The sequence below is a fragment of the Micropterus salmoides genome, unplaced genomic scaffold (genome assembly GCF_014851395.1).
Source record: "Micropterus salmoides isolate LMB-PRFRI ecotype aquatic unplaced genomic scaffold, ASM1485139v1 Ms_hic_scaffold_8, whole genome shotgun sequence".
In the NCBI taxonomy this organism is placed as follows: Eukaryota; Metazoa; Chordata; class Actinopteri; order Centrarchiformes; family Centrarchidae; genus Micropterus; species Micropterus salmoides.
Genome location: NW_024044570.1, coordinates 16,042,234 through 16,068,434, shown reverse-complemented (window position 1 = coordinate 16,068,434; position 26,201 = coordinate 16,042,234). Strand labels below are relative to the sequence as shown.

General features: G+C 39.0%; 3 protein-coding genes across 8 annotated transcripts; all 3 read right to left on the bottom strand.

Annotated features, from left to right (window-relative positions):
* Positions 1 to 7: 7 nt before the first annotated feature.
* LOC119893774 (ubiquitin-associated protein 1-like) lies at positions 8 to 2,901 on the bottom strand. The gene is given in 7 exon segments (XM_038706108.1): positions 8 to 299; positions 387 to 488; positions 922 to 1,092; positions 1,196 to 1,797; positions 1,800 to 1,851; positions 2,588 to 2,737; positions 2,824 to 2,901. Coding segments are annotated over 7 exon segments (1,290 nt in total). The 3' UTR covers positions 8 to 164.
* Positions 2,902 to 3,668: 767 nt separating this feature from the next.
* Positions 3,669 to 16,147, bottom strand: clpxb (caseinolytic mitochondrial matrix peptidase chaperone subunit Xb). Of its 2 annotated transcripts, XM_038706281.1 has the most exons (15): positions 15,822 to 16,146; positions 15,236 to 15,313; positions 14,245 to 14,405; positions 14,011 to 14,125; positions 12,940 to 13,094; positions 12,651 to 12,810; positions 11,806 to 11,847; positions 10,960 to 11,136; positions 10,656 to 10,820; positions 7,134 to 7,222; positions 6,689 to 6,853; positions 6,289 to 6,588; positions 5,604 to 5,696; positions 5,110 to 5,216; positions 3,669 to 4,973 (listed from the first exon to the last, which is right to left on the bottom strand). In XM_038706281.1, the coding sequence occupies exons 2-15, from the start codon at positions 15,288 to 15,290 to the stop codon at positions 4,883 to 4,885; spliced, it is 1,875 nt and encodes a 624-aa protein (XP_038562209.1). In that variant the 5' UTR covers positions 15,291 to 15,313; positions 15,822 to 16,146; the 3' UTR covers positions 3,669 to 4,882. The 2 variants fall into 2 exon arrangements, with proteins under 2 accessions (XP_038562209.1, XP_038562210.1); XM_038706282.1 differs by lacking the exon at positions 11,806 to 11,847 and having other exon boundaries at positions 15,822 to 16,147.
* A 1,417-nt stretch (positions 16,148 to 17,564) lies between these two features.
* Positions 17,565 to 25,308, bottom strand: LOC119893885 (gliomedin-like). 5 transcript variants are annotated; one of them, XM_038706268.1, is made up of 22 exons: positions 24,865 to 25,308; positions 24,057 to 24,108; positions 23,934 to 23,951; positions 23,776 to 23,847; positions 23,320 to 23,412; positions 22,800 to 22,919; positions 21,788 to 21,865; positions 21,542 to 21,631; positions 21,351 to 21,443; positions 21,160 to 21,240; positions 20,840 to 20,932; positions 20,662 to 20,751; positions 20,175 to 20,267; positions 19,805 to 19,882; positions 19,635 to 19,721; positions 19,443 to 19,523; positions 19,184 to 19,279; positions 18,985 to 19,050; positions 18,681 to 18,749; positions 18,461 to 18,586; positions 18,213 to 18,363; positions 17,565 to 18,080 (listed from the first exon to the last, which is right to left on the bottom strand). In XM_038706268.1, exons 1-22 carry the CDS (start codon positions 25,183 to 25,185, stop codon positions 17,618 to 17,620), a joined length of 2,511 nt encoding a protein of 836 aa, XP_038562196.1. In that variant the 5' UTR covers positions 25,186 to 25,308; the 3' UTR covers positions 17,565 to 17,617. The 5 variants fall into 5 exon arrangements, with proteins under 5 accessions (XP_038562196.1, XP_038562195.1, XP_038562194.1 ...); XM_038706267.1 differs by having other exon boundaries at positions 18,985 to 19,065; positions 19,184 to 19,276; positions 24,865 to 25,307; XM_038706266.1 differs by having other exon boundaries at positions 18,985 to 19,065; positions 24,865 to 25,306.
* Between the last annotated feature and the right edge of the window lie 893 nt (positions 25,309 to 26,201).

The window sequence follows — 26,201 nt, the reverse complement described above, 5'->3', positions numbered from 1 at the left end:
AGCCCTTTTTATGGTTTAGTTACAAAGCTTTTGTCCAAGTTAGAAGGCAGTATCTGTTAAGTATTCCATATTGACCACATACTGTATCTTGAGTACATTTCACGTATTGTAGTTGTAAAAATAATCCCTTCTCCATGTAGACTAGAAATTAGAGGCTGCTCTGTTTAAGCCATGTGTGCCATGAGTTCTTCCAGAGCCCTCTCGCGGTGATTTTCATGAACAAGCAGTACTTCTTTGATTGCACTTTGCTTGAAGCCCATCTCATTAAACTGAGTCAGGAGACGCAGGAACTCAGCAGCCTGAAATTGAATTTAAAGTAAGTAATAATACACATTTAGGTTTATGATAACACATGGCTGTGGTAAACTGTGATGAGCGAGAATCACCTTGCTCTCACAGTTCTGAAACATCTCCAAGGCCTCCTCCACCTGTGCTTCATCATAACCCAGCTCACACAGACGGTCACTGGCCACCAGGTATTTCAGGATCTGAAGAAATGATAAAAAAATAATTAGAAATGTATTCATGCCAGTTAAGTGTGTGTATATATAAAGGGTTTTAATTATTTATGCATGAACACTGGTGCTAGACAGGTCCCTAATAAGCTGTTGTAATTGCATTAATATGACTTGCCTACTTGTGAGCCCACATAAATGGAAGAATCATTTTGCTGGTATATTTACTTATCTTTTTAGCCTGTGATCAGGAAGGAGTTCTCCCACTATTTGACCTGAACCACTGATTAATTACAAACATTTTGAATTGAAGGTTTAATAGCTTTTTAATAATGTGTTTGAAATTTACAATTGGTTATCAAGCCTGTAGTTAATGAAGGCAACTCAAAAGTATTTTATTTAAGCATTATCAGGGTTTATAAACCAATAAAGATTATAACTTCTACCAAACCAAAGTGGTACCTACCTTTTCTGGGCTGTGATAGCCTGTCTTCTGCAGAGCCAGAATAGCTGTGCGTAAAGGGTAGCCCCTCTCTGTGATGGTTTCAAGTAGCTCCCTCTCCTCCTGGCTGAGTGCCGACAACAACTCTGCTGCTGAATCAAAGAAAACCCCAGGAGAGCCACTAGTCCTCAGGGTCTGATGACAGGGGAAGAACAGACAAAAATAGTGTGTTATGATAAAAAAAGTAAGTGGATAAGAGTGGGATAAAAATTGTTATCAAAGACAGAAAAGAAATAACCTTCTGCCTGCGGTTTTTAACGACAGGCCCTGCAGAGGAGGGTCGCTGCGTCTGCAACCTGCATGGAGAGGGGCGAGCAGGTGGTGTGTTTTGGGAGTACTTTCTGCCCACGGAGCCCAGTGACCGCTGCCTCTTTTTGCTGTTCTTCTGCCCTTGAGGTACGGGGCTGGCCTGCTGTGACCTGTGCTGCTCCAGTGCTTGCAGTGGTTGTCTGCAGTCTTTCAGAGAAGAGCCTCTGTGGGCTCTGAGGCTCAGAGGTGAGTCAGGCTTACAGGGGTGAGTGGAAGGACCAAGGTGCATGTCTTTGACTCTGGCGAGTGGGTCTCTGGGTGCAGCGCTCCGGGGCCGCTCTCTGCTCTTGATAGGGTGACATGCGTCTTCAGTGGAAGAGCCTTCATTATCCTCGTTGTAACCATCTTCATCCTCAGAGTCAGATATGAGGAACTTGACAGTGCGATGGTGCGGCCAGCGAATGTCTGCAGAGTTCAGGCTGTAACTGCGGGGTCGAGGGCTCGGGGTCCACGTGTCGCTGCTCCTGCGATTTGTCCTGCGACTCTCCTGAGGGCTGCTGAACATCAGCCAGTAGGGGGGGCAGGATGGGCTTGATGGACGGGCTGCTGCCCAGTTAAAATCCATTTCTCCAGGTTGAATCCATACTACATTAAAAATTAAAAAATTCAGCAACAAACCTTTTACACGGCAGAGACTTTGACTTGCCATTGCAGGGAAAGCACAGGTGTTACTGATAACATTAACAATGGCTCCGTTATATTCAAGTACCCCAGTGAGCCAGCATGCACAATAGCAGGACCCTGGAACTGAAACAGTTAAATGGAATTCAGCCATTATTAATTGTATTAATTCTATTATTTGCAGCTGTTCTTTTCCTACTGTTACATTCCAACATGTCTCACATCAAAAACGCATAGGAGGATGTATCAACAATGAAATGCAAGTTTATCACAAAAGGAAAAGAAAAAGTAGTGACCTGACACACACACACACACACACACACACAAAGATCTATGTAACCTCTTCAGTGCAGCCCCCAAATACTTTCATTCCAATCAGAATAAAATATTTAAATAAAACCCCTAAACATGCATCTTGATTATCTTCACTGCAACGTCAAAATAACCAACTTGGTGATGAAATTTGCGTTGTTTTTAAGTATATATATTTTATAATGAAAGTGGACCTATTGGACTCACGTACTACAATTTCCCAACAATTTAACTGATTCTAGGAGAAGAATCAGGTATTGAACAGAAATTGCTTGAGAACCTGTAACATCTAAAAGCCACTGATTAAAAAACAGACCGCTGCGAGTGAATTGATCCCAGAAAGACATTCAACTTGAAAAAAAAGTGAATGTTCACTTGTATGTGTGACCTCAGTGTCTTGTAGTATCCGGTGGCAGTTTGGTATAGTGATGTCTGGAGCTGTCACGGGCTGCACTTCCTCCTCCAGTGGTCCCAGTAGGGTCTGAAATGGGACATCCTCCAGAGTGTTCATGTTGACCAAATCGCACCAGCAAATAACCTGCATCAGAACAATCACAGAGTTTTGACAATAGAGAGTTTTAAGTTATAGAATCAGACCTTCATTGCAATTGCATGAACACTTACTTTTGTCAGGTATTCTCTCTTACGCCCACAGCTCTCTGAGGTATTGACAGGTGTTTGGAGTAAATGACGCACAGACATCATCGTATGTGATAAACCTCTTCATCACTAAGCCTCTGACATCACCTGAGGAGTTGTTTACCAATAATACCCCAGTCACCTGTTGAAAACCTTCCTGCAGAGGGATAGTACTAATTCATTTGAATATTACAGTACTTAAATATGAATTTGCATATATACCGGAGTAATACTAAGTATTAAAAAATGCACTAACAACTGATACTTCTATATTTTTTATTTCTATTAATACAATACTATTATTACATTTATAATATACAATGTATTATCATTTCCCCTCAATCTTTTAGTTGACTGCAGCTTTTCCATCAAGTCACATTTCAGACAGTGTGACTTTCAATGTGGACTTTTGGAACTGGAAGGGGGATTAGGGAAATGCTGAGGTATTTGGAAACAAAGAACAGCATAATACTTTCCAGTGATTAGCAGATTACATAAAGGTGACAGTACAGTGTGGAACAACACCGTGATGTCTATTGCATTCATTTTCTGTTTCACTGATTTGTTATGCATTGAGATAGTCTCAGAAACACTGAGTAACACTGACTTGGGAATCAATTGAAGTGTATGTTCTGGCCTGCAGACAAGTTTAAAAGTAAAGAACAATTACAATTCTGTACAGAGATATACATTTTATTTATATATTTTAAACAATCACAATTAATTTAAAATTCACAAACGGGGGGGGGGGTTACAGTTTCTGTAACAGACCTCTGAAAACAGAGAAAAGCAGTTTTGAAACTTAACTGAAAGAAAAGGAAACTTAAAGCAAAAGGAGAACAGATCTAGTTTAATCTCATTTTATAGCACAAACAGCATTTTAAAGAGTACAGCAGCGTGGTTCAGTCAAAGAGCATTTAGGTGGAGGCTTGATTACAGACAGGTGTATTAAAGAACCATTTAGTAACTGGATATTAAATCACTAAAATGTGAGGAGAGTTTCCAACAATGGGGCACACACAAAGAAAGTACCTGTGTTGTCCTGATGGATGTCTGACAAAGCAGGTTTAGAACGGCATCCAGCCAACAGAGAGAGATTATCTGGTAATGATTTAAATCTGGACAATGAAGCTTGAATTTGATTAAGGATATGATAAGATTTCATGTATATATTGGACGACAGCTACTCCAAAACAAAACATCAGATTATTTTATTAACACTTCAAAGCTACCTGGCTATCCTTCTAATCCTGCTTCACGAGACAGTCCTGTGATACAGAGGTCTGTAAATAAACACATATACATTCCCTAAAGAGTGGGCTAAAAGAGGAAGCAAAACACTGAAAAATAACCATTCTGGCTGTTTAAAAAGGTCACCATTATTTGTCACCTGCTCTGTTAAGTGTGCTGGTGCGTTACACGCCAAAATGTGTTTCCTAATTAGAGGTCATGTCATTCAGACTGCTTACAAATGCTACCTAAGCAGTGTAGCTCAACATTTACAGCCCATTGTTACTATGAACACCATTATTACAATGGTGGTAAAAACATCAAAATACTGATGTTCTCATGGAATATTATGCCCTTATGATATAAGGCTTGACATGGTAACATCACTTTCTCAGCACCCCACATGTACAGTATGATCCCATCATTTTTATTTGCTTCCCTTGCCATGACAGCCCATCACCACAAAAAGAAAACAAATTAACTAGCTACAAATCCTTTCATGAATAAAATTGCATTATTGCATTATCTTTATATAGATAAAATGTGAACAACCCCCAGAGATTGAAATATTTTATATGTCCACCCTGCAAATGCACCACTAGAGTTAACATCTGATGCATGGGACTGAAGGTTGTCTCTTAACTTGTTCATCATGAAAGCACTCAGTGAGAACCAGCAGACTTCAATTCCTCTAATACAACGTGCAGAGCTTGTTTGCCAGGGGCTATAATAGAACCCAGAGTTGGTATCCAAAGGTTCATAGTAATCTAATGATTTTAGAGACTGTCTTTAGGTGAAATGAGTGACATGAGGTTCAGTTTTTAGCAGCGTCTGCCTGCCGAGGCCAGTTCTCCTCCTCGATGCCCGAGTCGTATTCCTCCTCTGCTGACTCCTTGGTTGGCGCTCTGAAATTCAAATGGAAACTCCAGTTCAGGTTTCAGACCACACAACACTGGAGACTCTGCATGCTGGGCTTAAGGAATCGGATCTCTAAAATGACACATACATGTAACACTGTCCTGTGAGCAGAGAGATACTGACCGGATATATCTGGGTTGCGATTTTCCTTGGACAACATCTTTGTCCAGCTCAACAGCCATGATGTCAGAGTGCGGCACCTCAAACATGGGCTCTAGAAGGAGCTTTTCCTATTAAAAAAAAAAGAAACAATTTTCAGAATCAGAATCCTTTATTGATCCCTGAGTCGAAATTCTTTAAAAGGGAGGGAGAAGGGGCATTATGTTCTCTCCATTTAACCTATCCTAATCAGGAGCAGTGGGCTGCCATCATGTAGCGCCCAGGAGCAGTTAGGGGTTCAGGACCTTGCTCAGGGGCTACTTCAGCAATGGATCGGACTCGATCCGGCGACCCACCAGTTCCTAAAGCAGTCCCAACAGACTGAGCCAATGCAGCCGTTATATCAATGTTACAAAAAGTGTAAGTTTAAGACCGTTATTTATATTATATATATATATATATCTCACATACCATAATGTGTCTGTTTGGGTGTAACACTTGCAGAACCAGGCACATACCATAATGGATCTGAGCCCACGAGCACCAGTTTTTCTCTCCAAAGCCATCCTGGCTATGGCCCTCAAAGCATCTTGATTCACATTGAGTTCACACTGAAACAAAAAACATTTCAGATGAATTTCAATTGTAGATATTCAGTCGTACAGGTATTAACAAATAGACACGGAAATACATGTTTCACAAGCAAGTTATTTTCCTGTAGATCTGATACAAGAACAAGGGTGGTGGAAGGTTTGGTGGGGGCGTGTTGTTTCAGGTACCAGTGACAGTTTAAATAGTAGATCTATGAGTTTGAAGGCTTTTTAGAAGACAAACACTGCACTGTGGTTTATAATACTGTAATACAAGATTTGACAACTCTAGAAAGTTATCCCGGGGCAACCATTTTATATTTTGTCATAACAATTTCAAGGTAAACAGAAATACAAAGTTCACATTACAAAGTAATCTACCAGGATGAGCAGGTGACTGACTGACACTGCATTGCGTTGTGGCAACAGCTGAGCTAGGTTTGACTTTTGTCAGAGGCATGTGGTTGGAACTCTACTGAGCAAACCCAGTGGTCAAATTCAAATGAATGCGGGGGGAGGCTATGCGTTGTTGTTTTTTTAAAACACAGTGCTGTTGCCACTTTGAACTCTGCTTAACTTTGTACCGTAGTAGCTGCTATAACATAGCCCTTACTTTATCCATGCTGAACAGAGCCTGGTACTGGGGAACCACAGCGTTGCGGGGTTCAGTCAATATACGGACTAACGTTTCTTCATCCAGGCTGTGCAGAGGAACGACCACAGGAAGACGGCCAACAAACTCTGGGATCATTCCAAACTCGATCAGGTCCCTGGCCTCGACATGCTTCAGCAGCCTGTCCTTCTCCTCTATCTCTGCCACAGTGTCTGTCTCACCGCTGGTGTTGGCCAAGTCTGCGGCAGCCGCTGCCCGCCGCCCCTTTCCCAGGTTGGAGGGAGTTCCAAAACCCAAATACTGAAGAGCCGTGAAACATAAGGATTAAGTTAGAGGCAGGAACGATTATCAGGCTGATTGTCTGCAGACAGTTGGTACACATGTGCTGCGTTAAATTTACCTTTTCATTCTTTCTTCTGCTAATGATTCTGTCGAGTCCGTTGAAGGCACCGGATGCAACAAACAGGATGTTTGTTGTGTCTACCTGCACCGTTTCTCCTCTCAGTTTCCTGGAGTTTTTCTCAGGAACATTGACGACTGTGCCCTCCAGGAGTTTTAGCAACCCCTGACAGAGAGGAGAAGGGGAGAAAAAGTCAATAACTGAAGTCTAGGTCAAGCAATATATGGAAAGGGAAGGACTCACAATGGGGGGGGGGGGGGGGGGGGGGGGGGCACACACACACCCACCAGGAAACCAGTTTCAGTAAATAAGTAAAATATGCCCTTTTAAAAAAAAATTTTTTTAAATCTTTAAAAAAAAATCCAAACTCCGATAGAAAATGTAATGCTGGTGCTTTCATTATAAGATGAATGTTTGTAAATAATTTGCATTAAAGTTTAATTACCTGCTGGACTCCCTCTCCTCCTACATCTCTCAGCTGATGGATTCCAGGCACACTGCCAATCTTATCAACCTCATCCAGAAATACAATACCTGCACATGAAACACAAGGACAGGCAATTACGACACAGTCCCTGTGTATGCAACATCTGTAGAAACATTAACTTAGGATTTTAGCTTTCGCTTTACTATATACTGCACATCCTTCACTTTGAGTACACTCTGTGGTTGCAAGGCAGTGGTAATCACCCTTGTAAAAACTACACTGATGTTTATTTTTGTTAATCCCAGTTTGATCCCATGTTTTTTTAACCTCTTCCTGCTAGCATGTGTAATCAGATGAAGCCAATAACACATTCATTTCCCATGTGAGGAATAGAAAATGGAAATGACATAACTTTGCAAATTTAAACAAGTTGTGGTGCATAAAAGTAACAAAAAACAAACAATTTTATCTCTTCAAGTGTAAAGTATCAGAGTGGGTTTCCACATTTCTATGCCCCTGTTTTTAAGTACACTGAGAGCAACTTAAAACCAGGGTCACGTCCCTTGTATGTGAAGACATAGTTGTAAATCTCCAGTCAGCTGCTTGCTGCTGTCAGGTATTAAGGATAGAGATCCTGTCACCCTGTCATGACATTCATATTAGCTTGAATGAGTGAGGATTTCTGCCTTCCATTTACAAGTGCCTTGTTTGTGTTATCAGTCAGCCATATATTTAATATTTCCTACAAAACCAACTGTACACTAATTTAAATTTAATTAGGGATGCACAGAATAATCGGTCACCGAAATTAATCTGCTGAAAATTGCCAAAAAAAAATTAAAAGCACTTTCGGTGTTCAGCCTAATAAGTCAAAAGACCGAATAAATTTTACCAAACAATTACGTTGACATGTCGTGTGTGGAAGCATTTTAATGTGTCCGAGAACGCAAAAATCAACGTTTGCGGACACTGTTCTGCTGAATTGTCTCCTAGCACATCAACTCCATCTGTGGCTGACTTCTTTGAAAAGGCAACAAACGGTCTGACCCGCTTTGACTGTTTCAGTCACTCGTTTGTGAGAAGGCGATTAAGCTAGCCGCACCTAAATTAGGAGTGCACACGTATTCAAGCCTTTGTGGTAAATCCACTGAAACGGACCAGTGTGTGTTGACCAGAGCTGACAGGCAGGTTAGCGACTTTATCCTGTCATTTTCTCTCTTTACAAAGAGTGTTGCAGTATGAGAGTCCTACCTGAAGAGAGGCTGTGAAGTCTTAATGATACATGATACGAGAACCAGATACAACATTGTTTATCAAACTGGATCGGACTTGATGAATTTAGTGCGAAGACAGACATGTGACAATGCCCGGTTTTCAAAATATGGTGTCTATACAGGATGGAAATAAGATTAATTGGATTATATTCACAGAAAGTATAAAACATATTACATGTGCCCATTAAAAGTAAATGGACACATGTACAGTGGATAGAAAAAAGTCTACATACCCCTGTTAAAATGCCAGGTTCTTATGATGTAAAATAATGAGAAAGATAAATCATGTCAGAACTTTTTCCACCTTTAATGTGACCTATAATGTGAACAATTCAATAGAAAAACAAATTGAAATCTTCGAGGAGGAAAAATGAAAACCTTACAATAACCTGGTTGCATAAGTGTGCACACCCTTAGACTAATACTTTGTTGAAGCACCTTTTGATTTTATTACAGCAGTCTACAGGAGTCTATTAGCATGGCACATCTTGACGTGGCAATATTTACCCACTCTTCTTTGCTCAATCTGTCAGATTGCGAGAACATCGCCTGTGCACAGCCCTCTTCATATCACCCCACAGATGTTCAATTGGATTCATGACTGGGCTCTGGCTGGGCCATTCCAAAACATTAATCTTCTTCTGGTGAAGCATGCTTTTATGGATTTGGATGTGTGCTTTGGGTTGTTGTCGTGCTGAAAGGTGAACTTCCTCTTCAGCTTTCTAACCGATACCTGAAGGTTTTGTGCCAAAATTACCTGGTATTTGGAACTGTTCATAATTCCCTCCACCCTGACTAAGGCCCTGGTTCAAGCTGAAGAAAAAACAGCCCCAAAGCATGATGCTGCCACCACCATGCTTCACTGTGGGTATGGTGTTCCTTGGGTGATGTGCAGTGTTGTTTCTGCGCCACACGTACCTTTTGGAATTATGGCCAAAAAGTTCTACCTTGTGTCATCAGACCATAACACATTTTCACACATGCTTTTGGGGGACTTGATGTTTGTTTTTGCAAACTTCAGCCGTGCTTGGATGTTTTTCTTTGTAAGAAAAGGCTTCCGTCTTGCCACCCTACCCCATAGCCCATTCATATGAAGAATATAGGAGATAGTTGTCACATGTACCGCACAGCCAGTACTTTCCAGAAATTCCTGCAGTTCCTTTAATGTTGCTGTAGGCCTCTTGGAAGCCTCCCTGACTAGTCTTTTCATCAATTTTGGAGGGACGTCCAGTTCTTGGTAAAGTCACAGTTGTGCCATATTTTCTCCACTTGATGATGACTGTCTTCACTGTGTTCCCATGGTATATCTAATGCTTTGGAAATTCTTTTGTACCCATCTCCTGACTTATGTCTTTCAACAATGAGATCTCTCTGATGCTTTGAAAGCTCTCATGCTTTTGCAATGGCTTTTGCTCGGAGACGCAACTAAGAAAATATCAGGAAAATCCTACTAGAACAGCGGAGCTTTATTTGTGATTAATCAGAGTCACTTTAAATGATGGCAGGTGTGTAATGACTTCTAGTTAACCTGAGTTTGAATGTGATTGGTTAATTCTGAACACAGCCACATCCCCAGTTATAAGAGGGTGTGCACACTTATGCAACCAGGTTATTGTAAGGTTTTTATTTTTCATTTTTCCCCCTCAAAGATTTCAATTTGTTTTTCTATTGAATTGTTCACATTGTAGGTCACATTAAAAGGTGGAAAAAGTTCTGACATGATTTATCTTTGTCCCATTATTTTTACATCATAAGAACCTGGCATTTTAACAGGGGTGTGTAGACTTTTTCTATCCACTGTAAATTTACTTTACCAGACCCTCTTGTGCCCTGGACCCACCCACCAGTCTCTCCAAATCCTTGGGAAACACTGAGTAAAAAGCACATTTTAACTATTGCAATGGTATGAAAAAAAAGGCAAAAATAAAAACTTCTTCAGAATTCTGCAATTTTTTTCATTATATTCGGTTTCGGCCAAGAATTTTCATTTCGGTGCATCCCTAAATGTAATCATGTGAACTCTGTGTACACTGAAGTAAGTAATAGGACATAGCTGAAAACATGCGAGTATGTCATTCTTCAAAAAGGCCTGTCAGATGTCATTCGTCGCCGTTTGACTGAATGTCAAATGTTAACAGGAGGACTGTTTTGTGTTATATACTGTTGCGATTAGTTTTGATTCTTCAGTTAAACAAACAAAAAAAACATATGGTGTGGTTTCAACATGGGAAACTACACTGCTGTTAAATTTAGTCCCTCTGCCCACCTTGTTGCGCTTTCTCCACTGAGTAGTTGGCATCTTGCAGCAGTTTGGCAATAACTGACTCGATGTCTTCTCCCACGTATCCAGCTTGAGTTAGTGTGGTGCAATCGCAAATTGCAAAAGGAACATCCAGACAACGAGCCAGTGTCTGCGCCAACAATGTTTTTCCTGTGAAAAATTTGAGGAATGATGATCAAAATTATTTTGGCAAGACAGATCCATATTTACAAATTAATTGCATATCTGATCCGAGTGTCACTGAGCAATATTACATTTTTAGGACATTGTTCACATACAGCACACTAACCTGAGCCAGTGGGACCTAGAAGTATGATGTTGCTCTTTTCCAGTTTAATGTCAGTGTGAGTGGAGTCCAGGACCTCCCCGCCCCTCTTCTCTTGAGGTGCCTGCTGACTTGCCTGTTGCTGCATGGATGCTCCCAGAGCATTTCCATGAGGACTGATGCCTGCAATCTGCAGCAGTTCTGCATCAATAAGCAAAGCCACAGGGTGAGCTATGTGACTCAGAAGTAAGAACTTCTCTAAGAACTGTATTTCATAAAATGTCTAAATACGCAACTGAATGCTTTGTATTTGCACTGCTCAACACTTTAAACAGCCCATCGCTACAGTGTATATGTTAAATTGTGCATGGTAACAGTTTCCATGTACTGGCTAAAAATATGCGTGCCTAGTCTGTGCCAGTATGGAGTTACTAAGTGCGGAGAGCTGGACTGAAAATAGCAAAAGTACAGATGTGAATGTAGGTCACTGGGCAACCTGATTTTATTGTCTAGTCAGTTAAAGATTAATATGCATAATTTTACTGCTTCAGTTTCTTTAGCTCATTCGTACACATTGGTAAATAAACATGCAATAATCAGTCACTGTATTTCCCCAAAAAATATGTATCATCTGGTGTCAATGAACTACCTAGGAGAGCTTTAAATGACTACTCATTTTATAATCTAATTCTTTAGTTTTTTTAGGACTACAAATACATTACCAGAAATATCTGGAAGGCAGAGCGAGGCTCTGACTAAGGAGCCACAGAAGTCTGTAAATTTTGGCATTTGCGCAACTCATGAAAATAAAGACTGTTTGAGTGGTCTGACTTTTTAAAGTTAACACACTAAGGAGGACCAATCACTTACTTGTGAATCTGTACTCATCCTCTCGTCTTCTCATCTCTAGCTCTACAGGGAGAGGACGAAAGTACTCAGATCAATGTTATCATTAATCCTTACCATTACGACATTATTAATACAGTCCTGCAAAAAACGCTTATACAGTCGTGTGTGATAATTATTGAACAAATGCCAAATCATACAGATTATGATTCAAGAGGAGTTATATTATATAGTAATAATCACTTATTTGTGATGGATTTTATCAGAGTAAATGGCTCGAATATGCAATGTCTTAATGTGTAAAAAGATACTGTGCTCTAAATTGTAATGCTTTAATGTGACAAAGTGCAAGTGTATGTTATAGCACTTGCATGTCAACAAATCTTTACCACCAGTTGTAATCTTGCATATTGCATCTCCTATATATTTACTTTATCAGGAGCTTAATTAAAACAGCCTTGTTTTTAGATATACTATACTTCCATTTTTAAGTTTAGTTTTGAAATTGTGTTTGATTAATCCCAGAATCATATATAAAAGCCGTTCAGTGGCATTTAATTCTTCAATTTTAAATCACAGGCCCTCTAGCATGTCATCCCCCCCTCACTCCCCATTTTTCCCCATCTGTCTCTGCTGCCCAGTACTGAATAAAGCCATTTGTATGCACTATAGCGTATCCACATCAGACTGCAGTGATAGTCTGGTTACTGTAATGCAAGTCATCAGTGAAAACCAAATCAGTACATGTACATAATGTTTAACATGAATCTAAGACATTAGAAATTGTGTTTTCTAATGCAAAATTGGAACATAATTACACCAATAAGCAGCAGAATAAAGCAATATCTATTGACAACAGTAATACTGACCACGAGGAGTTAGAGAGGGCTGTTTCTCTGCCTCCACCTGCTGTCGACTCCCAGCAGGGATGTTGTTGTAAATGCGCTTGTAGTGATTGTACACTGCAACCGCTAACACCTTTTTTGCGTAGGACTGGCCAACAACGAACTTGTCAAGGTAAGCATATATCTGGAAAGAAGCAGTAATTTATAGTTCATACCTGTATAAATGTATTATTGAGTATTACAATGTGTAACACTTCAATGAAAGTCATTTGAATGCATATTGACAACTGTGATTTTTGCTTCCATTTTTCACCTTCTTAGGGGGAGGGGGAGGTTTCTGTGCAAAGGCCAGTTTCACAGCCTCCGCAGCAGATTCTGGCTCTTTGTTTAGCCCCTTCTTAGAGTCCGCTTCAGACAGAACCACGAAAAAGTGATGGCATTTCTCACATTTGACAAATCGTGTTGATGCTACAAAAGAACAACACACAACACGTTTAATACCGAAACATTTTTAGAACTAGTCTGAAAGAATCTTTTGAGACATTTGTAGTTTAACAATTTTCCAAGGGTGCAGATCATTAAGCTGACTGACATGCAAACCAAAAATAACTGTTTAGTGCGAAAGGGTTGCTCATACTGCTGAAATGCACAATGGACAAAAATGGTCTGCTGTAGGTTTCTGTTGCATGAAAGTCCCACAGGGAAACCTCACTGATAAATGTAGATGATACGATGCTAAGTTGTGTTTTATTTCAAAATGAGTAACTTATGGTATGAAGACTAAATTCAATTTCGAAGTTTTGCTGTTTGACTGAGCTGCTAGAAGATAACTTGATTATCATGAGATGACAACACATTGCTGCGTCTATGCAGCAAATTTCCGCTACGGGGGTTTAATAAAGTTATATCATATCTTATCTTTGATTATCTGTGCATTAGTAGACTGACAAGATGGACTGCAGTTCCATGACACCAAAACCTCTGTTTACTTGCAGGTCTTTATTTTGACAAAGTGTGCCAAGAAATTACATACGGTGATTGTTTATGGTTTACTATTAATGTGCGATGTGCTTATTTCAGTCCTCCTTCACAGTCTGTACCACAAGAAAATGTGGAAGTTGGTTTAATGCTTTAATACAAAAATAAACCACATTTCAACACCATCATTGTCATTATTTAAAATGATAATTTGTCCATCTGCTGGGCACTATGTTGTACTTTCAGTTTTTTTTTTTTTATTAAAAATTCAAGTACAAAACAATGTCCTCTGTATTTCTCTTATTCCTCATCCGTGTTAAAGTTTCCACATGCCATTTGCATCCAAAATACACATCAGATCATATATTTTAGTAAACGGCTATTGAAAATGAATGCGTTTACTCACATACAAAGGTCTCTACATGTGTGCAGGGATCTCCACATTTAGGGCAGCGTAGCTGGCTTCCCCCCTTGCCTGACCCTCCAGAGCCAGACTGTCTCTTCGCTTCACTGATGCTTTTCTGTGTAAACAAGACTATGTCAGCGCAAGCATTAAATTACATTACTACCATGTACAAAGTCATGAGTAATACTACCATTGAAGAGAGCTACAAATGAGATTTATCCTCCCTGAGATTACCTTTCCACCATCACTTCCACTGTCCTTTGTTGTCCCATCTTTAGAGGCATAGCAGACAGCAGTCTCTGAAAACGACCTCACCCGTACCCGGGTAGGTACATGAGTTTCCCGAGATCCCTGACGACTCAGAGAAAACAACTGGATCCGGGAGCAGGACAATCCTGTAACAACAGGAACATCCCTTTTGATTCCTAAGAACAGTGACTTGTGAACACACATTTCAAACTAATGACATGTTATTTTCAGTGATTTTGTTTACCTATAAAACACATATCCTGAATCATAAATAGGCAACAAGCAAAATAATACAAATTTCATAACTGCTCCTACTTGTCATGCTACTAAAGCTGGAACAAGTAGATGATTATACATTAGTCAAATCAACAGAAAATGTATCTGCATGTATTTTAGAAATCGATTTTACTGACTTTTAAAGCAAAAATACCTAACATTTTATGGTTCCAGCAACTACAATGTGATGATTTGCTTATTCTCGTTGTCATATAGAAGACAAAATCGAGACATCTCAAGATGTCAATTTGGGATGTGAGAAACTGATGTCCATTTTTCACAATTTTGTTACACTTCAAAGACTAATCAATTAATTGAGAAAATAATCACACACATCAGATAAATCAAAGCAACTTAATCACTTTTGGATTTTTAAGCCAATATGCAGTTTAACACCGCATATTATCAAGAGCAACAGTTCATATTCAAGGGTATAAAGTCCATTTTATTTATATATGCTGTTGCAATATGCTATTGCCATTATGTGTTTTTGTCATATTACAAGTGTGAAGGTCTGACGGGCTGATGGATTAACAAAGTTAGCCTAACTAGCTAAGGCTGCTAAACGTTTTAAGTGACTTTTCCACCTACTGTTGACAATACAAAACTGTCATAACAAACAGCTATCTGGGTTACATGCTTAAGCAAATAACGTTAGCACAATGTCATGTAGGCAGGGTGTGTACTTTCCCTTTCTTACCTCTGTGAGCAGTGTTTAAGAACAACCTGGCAGCCGAAGTACAAGGACAGGACATGACTCTTCTTTTGGCTCAAAATCCTGAAATTGACGTTAAACATAAACTTAACACGGTGCACTGGGGGGGAGGGTTACAGTAGCATACAGCTAACGTTAACACATTTCATAACTTCAACGTCACTGTTAGCATTAGCAAAGCAGGTCACTTATACTGGTGAAGATGGACTATTGAATAAATCAATTTTTTTTTTTACACCACCTGAAACAAATTGATTTATTGGGCCATCGCGGCTAAGTACATCGTGCTATCTTGCGCTAGAATAATTAATTTCAATAATAACATAACGTAACGTAAACAGGTATCGTTAACTGTTAGCTACTTAAGCTAGGCCCAAGCCAGAGCTAACTAACACAGTTGCCAGTGGAAATGAAAAACAACCCCGGCTGGACTGACAGCCAAATGTTGCAGTGTGTTACCCGGTGTGGACACAAGTCAGGCCCGCAAGCTAACCTAACTAGCCATAATGCCTGAATTCTAACATTAGCTAAAGGGAAGGCAACATGTAACAAGCTTGCTAGTTTTACTCACAGGGCACGATGAAACCAGTCGCGTCTTGACAGCCTTTTCGGGTAAACAAATGTGCTAAGTCACTGCAGCTTTAACTCTCTTGTTTTACTTTGACGGGTCAGTGTGCCATGCTAATGTCACACTGCCTATTGCATAAAGTTGGAAGCGTTCACTCCTTTAGGCCGCTGTTTCCCAGGTGGGACACGACCCAAAGTGATGTAACAGTTAAGGCTTGCTGTTATGAACTAGGTCAGTTACTCAGCTAGCTAGCTAGCTAGCTGGCCTTCAGTCCCTCACGGTACAGTAGACAGCAGGACTGATTTAATCAGTGTCAACGGTCTAAGTAATATGGAGGCCCCCTAATATCGATGCAGGTCACAACTATCCAGATCTTTTGAGATCTACTAAACCACAGGAGGCGTTAACGAGGATGACAGCTGGTGTGTTCAAATGATTCACGTAATGTGCAGAATTGACAGAGGTATGGTGAAATCGTGTTGCGTTTGGGTGCTGTTCGTAAATGTGTAACGCTGTCTCGAACGGAAGAATAATAATGTTGAATTTCTGTTCGCAAAAATAAACAATGCTGTGTCATGATCAAGGGGGTAAGCCAGAGATCGGAAGTGAAGCCGACCAAAGCCTGCATGGACGGATCCATGTAGGTCCAAAAATGACCTCAAAACCCCGTGACACCCCCGTCGCACATAAGAGATGTAACGTTAACCGTATTGCTTAGATTATAAACTCATGGCAATCTAAAAAAAACTATTGTGAGTCCAGACAGTTGTGACGAGTCGTGTCGTTGTGTAGAGTTTTGCGATTTAAACATCTAAAATCTGAGGCGCAGCCTTGCTCTGCTTGGGACTGTGAGCTGTTGAAGTTAACGTGTGTGTGGATTTGTGGTGAGTGTTTTCCAGTTGGTTTCGGTTTCACATGCAACATGCAGTCTGTGCACTGTGTCGGTCAAACGGTCTAAAGGGGATTATTCCAGCGGAGCAATAAGTAGGCCTAATGCACAGCAGAGGGTAGACTTACAAGATCTTATGAATTCTCATCAAATGATGACGTTAGTCTCTTAATATTACGTCTTTTTTTCGACATGTCAGAGAACACAGATGTGGGAGAGATTCTGAATGTGCAGAAAGTTTTGAACATGAGTCGCAGCCTGGAGTACATTGCAGAATGATTTGAAACTCAATGAATTAATCTTGTTAAATGCTTTTAAATCCAAAATGAAAGAATTAGAGGCAGACTCCCTAATATGTTTTTTTTTTAATTGTGAAACTCAAAAATTACTCATTTGAAATGTAAGCTCACTATTCTTCTCTGTTTTCTGTACTTTGTACCTTTTGTGTTTTCATTTTATATGCTGCCGCCTGTCTTGGCTAGGTCACCCTTGCAAAGAGATTCTTAATCTCATTGGGACTCTCCTGGTTAAATAAAGGATATTTACAGGGTGTGATTGTGTAAAAAACAGAGGGGGGATGTTTAGTTTTTTTCATGATAATATGAAATGGTAGATCACTATATAAACAATTATGTCTTTGGTACAATGTCCAAATTTCCCACTAGCATCATGTTGTACAGTCAATGGTTGTGTGGCATACATCATTGTTATTTCTTGGAATCAACACATGTACATCAGTAGTCTGTAAAATTGATTTGACTAATGGGTCACACATTTCCTGCAAACAATATCCAGTGCGAACTATCAGCTAAACTTCCTCCTGTATCAAAAACGTGTTTCAAGAAATTCACATAAACTGAGATTTTAAAAATTATTTTATTGCTCATTTTTACAAGGTTTGTGGTTATTTTTAGGTCAGCTTGAGTTTAACTTTGCAGGTTTTTACACTGCTGTTGTCCCACATATACAAAAGCTTTTTGTTGGGATAATATGACAGCATAGCCAAGATGCCATTACCTGGCCTTAGATCAAAATTTACATCCAGAGGACTCTCTTTCTTTAAATCAAAAGCATATGTAACCTTCCTGTCTTTGTCATCTGTAAAATATAACACTCCACATACAATGAAAGCATTTCCTGCTTTAGTTGTTGGGTAGTGAGTGTTTATGACTGACTCCACAGAGAATGTGTCAGGGTTAAGCTTTGCAGCCATCGTATTATCTTCTGTATCTGATGCAAAAATTACCCACAGTCCATTTTCATCCACAGCAAACTTGAAGTATGTCTTTGAGTTGCGGAAAAGATAAGCCAGGCTGTGATATCTGCTGTGTGCCATGATCAGAGTGTTTGTTCTCCTGGTGTTCAGGTTAAATCTGTAAAATATTGATTAAGTTAAGATGCTGAGTCACACATCACATGACACAGACAGCAAAAAATGAAAAAATGTCAGTATGTGTAAGTAACTAAGGCAATAACAAAGTGTTATAGTTAACACAAACACTTACTTTATAAGTGTGTTTGATCCTGCGTTGTGAAAGTAAAGTGACAGCTTGTACACAACATGACCACAACCCTGGAAGAACCTGTTGATGTCTATAATTTTGTGGCCTGTATCCTGAAATGTTGAAATGTTCCTGTGCTCCTCGAAAAATCGACCTGGGGAAGAAAAATTTTGGTGTTCAATCCACAGTTACTCACTAATCTCTGCGAGTGAGTGATAGGTGTGAAGTTGCTGTAAAATAAATAAAATCACCTGAAAAATGATCGGCCAGCCAGTATCGACCGTCATCCAGCTGGGATGCATCGGACATCCAGGCTCCAAAAGTGCTTTGCATTGAGGTGGCTTTCTCTGAACATTTAATATTTCTAATTTTGCACTCTAAATGAAAGATATGTACTTCAGTATTAGAATACATTGATAGATAGATAGATAGATGGATAGATAGATAGATTTATTAACAAAATGTTCTAACCACTTCTGGTCCGTCTCACATTGGTTGTCACATTGATCTTGTTGGTGATCTGGAGTGGATATGAAGAGTCTAAAGAAAAAGGAAGATGAACAAATTTTCCAAAGATAGCGGATAGTTTATTCTGTTTGTAGCCACATATAACAGCTGATTAGTGGTGGTCCCAAATTACACCACTTGTAATGTATTTGTTGAACCTTGAATGTTTTTAAAGACAGTGAGCTTTGAGAGACAAGAGAAATCTTATAAACTAAATGTAAATATATCATAACTGAAAGCAAATATGGCACACAAGACTGTTTCCTACCACTTTTCATGGGTGTATCAATAATGTTTCCGCTGTTATTGACGCCGTCCCTCTTTTGAGCCAGGTCTATAGAAAGTGAGGCTGTACATGTATAGATAAATACATAGAGACACTAATGGTGTTATAGTGCAGCATTCATACAAAAGACAAAAGTAAATGTTTTTAGGTCATTGTTACTATTAGGTAGAGTGTTTCCTACCTGTTAATAATTGAATTGGTGCCTCTGTAGTATTCTCTGTTTTGGTATCATTTAAGGGGCCATGGCTATCGTCTTGATGAAATGATAAAGTTACTACTGAAAATAAAAACATTGTTTATATAATATGGTATAAGATTGCCCCGATTGTCGAATAAATCAGTAAAGAGGTCTGTCAATAAAGTCTTTCTCAAAATGATTGAAAACTAGATTTTATATTTGTGCCTTGACCAAATACAGTATATTCAATATGACTGTTTACCACTTTTCATGGATGTTTGATTAATGTTTCCGCTGCCATTGAAGTAATCACTGTTATGAATCCGGTCAGGAGAAAGTAGGGCTGTAGAATGAAACAAGACATTATGTAACATTTAACCAATGGTGTTGTAGGACAGCACCTTTAATTGGGATACACGTGACTTTTACTTATAATTCAAAACACATTTAATACCAGTAAATAATTTAATTGGTGCCTCTGTAAAATTCTCTGTGTTGGTATCATTCAAGGTGTCGTGGCTGTAGTCTGGATGAACTGATGCTAGGAAAGAAAAGGAAAAAAAAATCATATAATCAAAATTTGGTCTGACAATTAAGTCTTCCCACCACTAAACTGTTGCTTACCAGATTCCACTCTTTTGTCTAGAATTTTTTTAGAGTCAGTAACACTCTCTCTATCGGCAGGATGTGGTGATGGTGATTCTGCAGAAAGAAAGATGTGGATATCAGATGTTAAATATTTTCAGAACTTGACGTTAATTAATACACAAACAAACACATGCATGTCATAAAAATCATAAACCTTACATAATGTATTGCTGCGTATTAAAGCTTAAATTCAAGTTTACTCACAAGATTAATTCATATTTTCCCATTTGTTAAAAAATTATATTTTAAGAGATACATTGTAAATAGTCCTACATTGCAAACTATTGGTAAACTTTAACATTCACTTGACGCTACCACACTATAATTGTAACACAGTATTTCCTACCAGTTAATAATGTTATTGCTCCTTCTGTAACGTTCTCTTTGCTGGAGTCATTCAGGGTGTCATGGCTGTAGTCTTTATGAAATGATACTGACTCTAGAAAATTTAAAAAAGGTATTATTATTTTTCATATAATTAAAATACACAGTGCAATCTGCGTATCCTGCATTCAGTCTTGGTCCAGTAGCACTTTATTAAGAACCACTTGAAAGCCTTTTTATTTTTTAATTTATTTTTTTTTAATCTGACCTGGGATTTTGTGCTAATGCTGGGTTTGGATCATGGCAAAAGTAAATTTTACTTTACTGTTTCCAGTGAAGGAAAGTTTCAAAGTACATCTACTCAAGTACTGTACTTTTACTTTGCTTAAGTATATCAATTTTATTCTCTGCATACTTCTACTTGACTACATTCAAGAGGGACATTTTTTACTCCACTACATTTATTTCAGCTGTGGTTATGTGCTGAAGCTACTCAAACAGTTGCCTACCAGATTCCTTATCTGTGTCTTGAAGTTTCTCAGAGTCAGTGATATTTAAAACATCTCTGGCTTCATGAGCGGGATGTGGTGTTGGTAAAACTGTGGGGGGAAAGGTGAGATTTAATAAGATGTTGAGATGAAATCTGTGTGTACAAACATTTCATAAATGAGTCCCAGCATCTCCTACCTGTTGGTAAGTTAATTAGAGCCTCTGTAACAGTCTGTGAGCTGGTTTCAATCCTAGTGTCATTACCATAGTCTGGACGAGGTGACACTGACTCTGTAGAAAATAAAACTGAATTTGAATAACCATACATTTCTAAACTGAACCAGGCAGCATGTGGTCATATAGTACAGTCTAAAATCAAGCTGTGGAACAACTGTTGAACAAATAAAAATCAATAAAGAGGCCTGTCAACAAAGTTTTCCTGCCACTGAAAATAATTGATAACTAGATTTTATATTTGTGCCTTGACCAAATACAATTTATTCAATATGACTGTTTACCATTTTTTATGGATGTATCAATAATGTTTCCGCTACCATTGAAGGTGTCACTGTTCTGAATCCGGTCTGGAGAAAGTAGCACTGTAGAATGAAGTGAGACATTATGTAACATTTACAGATACTAATGGTGTTCTAGAGCAGCTCCTTTATTTGGGATACAAGTGACTTATAATTTAAAACACTGCTAATACCAGTTAATAATTTAATTGGTGCCTCTGTAACATTCTCTGTGTTGGTATCATTCAAGGTGTCGTGGCTGTAGTCTGGATGAACTGATACTGACTCTAGAAAAGAAAAGAAAAAAAGTACTGGTCACAAAATGTTTATTATCAAAATTAGGTCTGAAAATGAAGTCATCCCACCACTTAAAATGGTTGCTTACTAGATTCCACACTTGTGTCTACAAGTTTTTTAGTGTCAGTAATATTCAGTACGTCTCTGCTATCATCGGCTGGATGTGATGTTGGTGATTCTGCAGAAAGAAAGGTGGGTTTCAAATAGAGGGGTTGGTACAGGCATCATACATTGTTTACCATCACAAAACATAAAGATGAACTTCAAGCTCTAAGTCACAAACAGCCAGTTATTAATTCACATAATTGTAGTAAATTCTGAATTTCGTCTTCACCAGTCTGGTTAATTGTCGAGCTGCTGATGTTTTTTGTGTCAGTTTCATTGACGGCCTCCCGTGTCAGATTAGATGAATCTAAGTATGTAGAGTAAGAGAAGAAATGTAAGGTTTATTTTTGTGATGGTTTTTACTTTCAAACTTCAACTTCTAATCATAATAACAGTATATATAAATGTATATGAAATTCAACATAAACACCAATAGCCTAAAAATAATAATGAACTATTCAAAAGCCTCAGTATTTTTAGACTGAATATATTAAAATACAGAAAAAAAACCCTGCTCACCAGGTATCAGACGCAATAAAAAAAACATCCGCACACTCAAATCCGTACAGCCCGCAATCTGTTCTTGCCTTGAAGAAGGTCTCTGACTGAAAGCTCGCTAATTAAAATGATTTTTGCACAGATTTGAGTGAGCAGATTTTTTTTTTTTACATTGAGACTTAATACATTTAAATTTTTAGGCCAAATAAATTAATAAAGGATTCGTTATTTCCCAACCATTCCTGTTAGTGTGGAGATGCCTCTGACAAAACATTATGATCTTCATGTTGGGGAATAAAATTAACTAATAATATAATTAAACAGTTAACTGAAAAAACAAACATTTTTAAAAAGATACTTACTTTGGCATCTGGTCAAAAGTTTTGTCTAAGGGAGGGTGACTTTGGATTTATTATTGGGAAAATCCTGGCTACAACACATATGTGGTCAGTTTTAATTGGTTACAGTGGATTCTCATAGTGACCTGACAAATGTTACTCCACTGACCATAATGGTAGATGAAAATTGGTCACTACGGAAATGCATTATACAATAAACAACATGAATTAGACCATTATGAAGATACAAATTTAGACCATACGAGTCCACATATTTGAGTGTTTGATTTTGATGTGTCACACAGATAATAATTTATTAGGCCTCTGTCATTTCTGGTGGTTTTTGGCTGTGAAAATAAACATGCTGGTTCATTGTATATGATGACTCTGTAGAGACGTTCTCACCCATCAACATGTCGGTTTGATGCAGGTGTTCTCTATTTCTCACTTCATTAGAATACCAAACAGGACAGGGTGGACCCGGTGGGCCTGGTGGACCCGGTGGACCCCTTGGACCTTGAGGACCTTCAAATATACACATACAGTAGTCAGACATGTACAACGGACCTAATTAATAATACTGCTGGTTAATGACATTGGCACTTTACAACAGCAATAACAGAAAAACAGGAAAGCACAAATGTGGCCTACTATGTGAATTCTTGATATTATATTGTTCAGTATTGTACTGTGACTTAAAGGAAACTTTAAATGTGTGAAGTGTAGACATCTTGCTATTCTTGGAACCTCACCAGTAAGCTAAACAAGGAAAGTTGATCATGAAAATATGTTTAAAAAAACATATGTAACTTTTGTAAAATTAGGTGACAGAAGTGATCTTGAGTAAATACTAGATGCAGTCTGGCTGGCTCTCTCTGTTAATCACATTATTCATATCAGGTTTAAATATGTTGTCATCTCTTACCTTCAGTGAGAATGTCATTGGAGGTCTCGCCTTTCAGTTGGGGAGGCCCAGGGTCTCCTTTAGGTCCTGGTTCTCCTTTTTCACCAGGGGGACCTAGTCATTGACAGGTCTCGTCACTAGTTTAAACCACTTTGTATGCAGAGTTTCTCTGCGGCTCAAACTTTTCAGAATAACAACAACAAACCAGCATGATTCAGGTTTGATTAGTCCAGTTAACATTTTCCTACTAAAAAACTAAATCTTTCAGGCATTTCTAATGTGGCAGCTATAGACAAGTTCTCCTGCAGTGGGAGTATAGTGAGTGGGATTCTCGTGTTATGTAACGACGGCTGAACAAAGGACTGTTTGGAACTTGTAACTGACTTCTGTTTCTGAGTTTATTTGTCTGTTCTGGTGCACACTTCATTCAGGGTTAGGCGGAGGGGTTAGATTTCTAAGACATAACAGATGTCTCACCTCTTTTTCCGCGTCTCCCCTTAGGCCCAGGCACACCTTGTGGTCCCGGTGAACCAGCTCTGCCAGGCAAACCTAACAGGCAAAAGAACTGCGACTGTTCTATCAAATTCAACTTAGTTTAAGTAATTGATGCAGCAAATTAAAATGGCTGTTTTTACCTGGTGGTCCAGGTGGGCCTGGGAAGAAAATGAATATAAAATAGTTCACAAAATGAATAAAGCAGAAGCACCAGCAACAATACAAATCAAATTGCTGGAATGGAGAATATTTATGAAGTGCACCTGTTAAACACATTCCTCTGGAGCTATTACACATCTCTATGAAGGCTTTGACCTGAAAGAAAGAAAAGACAGTCAGTGCTCCAGCTTCTTGAATGTGAATGTTTGCTGGTTTTCTTAGTCTTCTACGATAGTAAATTGAATATCTTCAAGTTTGAGAATGTCGATCGGACAAAATATGCAGTTTGAAGACGTCAGTTTGTGCTCTGGGAACTTGTGTCAGGCATTTTTCGCAATTTCTTGACATTTCATTGCTTACACGATTAATCAGTTAATACAGAAAATGATCAGAAGATTAACTGATATGATGGCCTAACCGTTAGTTACTGCCCTAATTATTAAGCGAGCTGGCTAATAACAAAGCTAGACTTTATTTTAGTAATATTTAGTTATACTTGTGTATCACTGATAATTGTGCTGTCCTCTCTGTGAGAAAAATACAATAGCACCCTCTGAAGAAATGCCAGTTCCCAGCAGATGTGAGTACAGTTGAGGGAGGAGCAGGCAACAGTAACGCTCATCTGGTCAAAGTATTAAAACATATAGTGGAAAACCAAACTTTTTCTTAATCTGTCCAACAGACTGTTGCATTCTTTGCACTTGCACAGACATGCTTCTTATCTCAAAAGAGAAAGGAGAGGAAATGTTTCTATTAAAGACAACAGCAAGGAGCTGTTGATTGCTCCCCTGTTCTGTCTCATAAAAATATACTGAGAAAAATAATAAACCTCTCTTTTCAAATATTTTACAGTACAGTAAATAGTGTTCACAATTTCATGAAAGCCCATATTCAAGCATGTTGGTGTCTTACTGGAACCATGGAGTACGTCATCAGCATCAGCATATCCTTCTGGTCTTGGCTTTGCGTTGGTTCTCCGTCCCAGCTCCTTCTTCCGCGACGGAGCTTCTTCAGCTCTCCAGCTTCTCCGGGGTCCATGGGCAGGATGCCAGCCTGCAACCTGCAGCTCTGTGACAGCACCTGCAGCCGTGCGTCCAAGCTGATCAGCTCCTCCGTAAGCTCTTTCTGTCGAACCAGCAGGAACACTAAACCTGCTGAGCACAGGAACAGCAGCACACACATCCCCAGCAGCAGCCCTTTCCACGCCAGACAAACTTCACTCCTCTCCTTCATGTTTGTGCCCTGTTTCCTGGTCCTCAGCCGCAGAGTGATATGGGCTCTGAAATTCACAAGCACACACAGCACATATTTGAACACCTGCCAGAAAACAGATGAGACGTCAGAGGGAAACAACGCTGTAAGTTGTTGGAGAGGAATAAACATGTCAAAATCTGTCTGTGACAACAGGGGAACCACATGGTGAATTGCACAACAACCCGCATCTGGGAAACAGTTAACATCTAATGGGCCTACTTGATTCAGAAGCACCTAATGGACATATTTCCAGAATGACAGAATTATCCTGCAGACAATGTAGTTCTTCTCATCATTCTCGTGCTCTTCCTGTCAATATTGTCACCAGTCTGTCCTACACAAAATTACATGGAAGTGGAATAAATAAGTTGTGAACAAGGGGAACATTCTTTGGATCTACAAAGAGCTTTCAGTGTGCTTTCAGTAAATGACTGGGTGTGTGGATGTGTGTGTGTGGATGTGTGTGTGTGTACTGAAGTCTGCTGTTAATAAATGGGTTTTCATTGCATTATGCATTTCCAAATATGAAATAACAGTTGCACACTTTTTTCACCACTTGTGTTGCTGCACAAGAGACATTAAAGGCTCTCCTTTTCCAAAAAGTTCTAATTATCAAGTTTAGTCTATACTACAAAAAGGAAAAGCATGTTTCTCAGCCAACGTGGGATAAAAGCTGTCACCCAAACCCCAAAATGTGAGGCTAACATCTTGATCAATAGCTATTCATTGGCTTGAAGCTTGAAGGGCAGCTCTTTTTAGCACACAATCTCTGCATGAACATCAATTTCCTTTTTTAATTCCCCATCAATAGCAATTTTTTTGAAGTAGTGGAGCATTGACACCCAAAAATTTGAAGACTTTATGTTTTTAAATTATAAACATGATGTTTTGTCTTTCCCCTGTTTTCTTTTTTTTTTTTTGAACTGCTGAGTAAATCCTTGCTCCCTTTTCCACAGGTCAGTCTGACCCAGTGGATTCATTTCCCCATGAAAAGC

Coding starts and splice junctions, on each gene's coding strand:
- clpxb (XM_038706281.1), bottom strand. CDS start 15,290: ATGTCCTGTCCTTGTACTTCGGCTGCCAGGTTGTTCTTAAACACTGCT. Junction 14,126..14,244: donor GTGGAAGTGATGGTGGAAAG/GTAATCTCAGGG, acceptor TTGTTTACACAG/AAAAGCATCAGTGAAGCGAA. Junction 12,811..12,939: donor CTCCCCCTCCCCCTAAGAAG/GTGAAAAATGGA, acceptor GCTTCTTTCCAG/ATATATGCTTACCTTGACAA.
- LOC119893885 (XM_038706266.1), bottom strand. CDS start 25,185: ATGAAGGAGAGGAGTGAAGTTTGTCTGGCGTGGAAAGGGCTGCTGCTG. Junction 20,268..20,661: donor AGACACAGATAAGGAATCTG/GTAGGCAACTGT, acceptor TAAATTTTCTAG/AGTCAGTATCATTTCATAAA. Junction 19,066..19,183: donor ACCAATTCAATTATTAACAG/GTAGGAAACACT, acceptor ATACATGTACAG/CCTCACTTTCTATAGACCTG.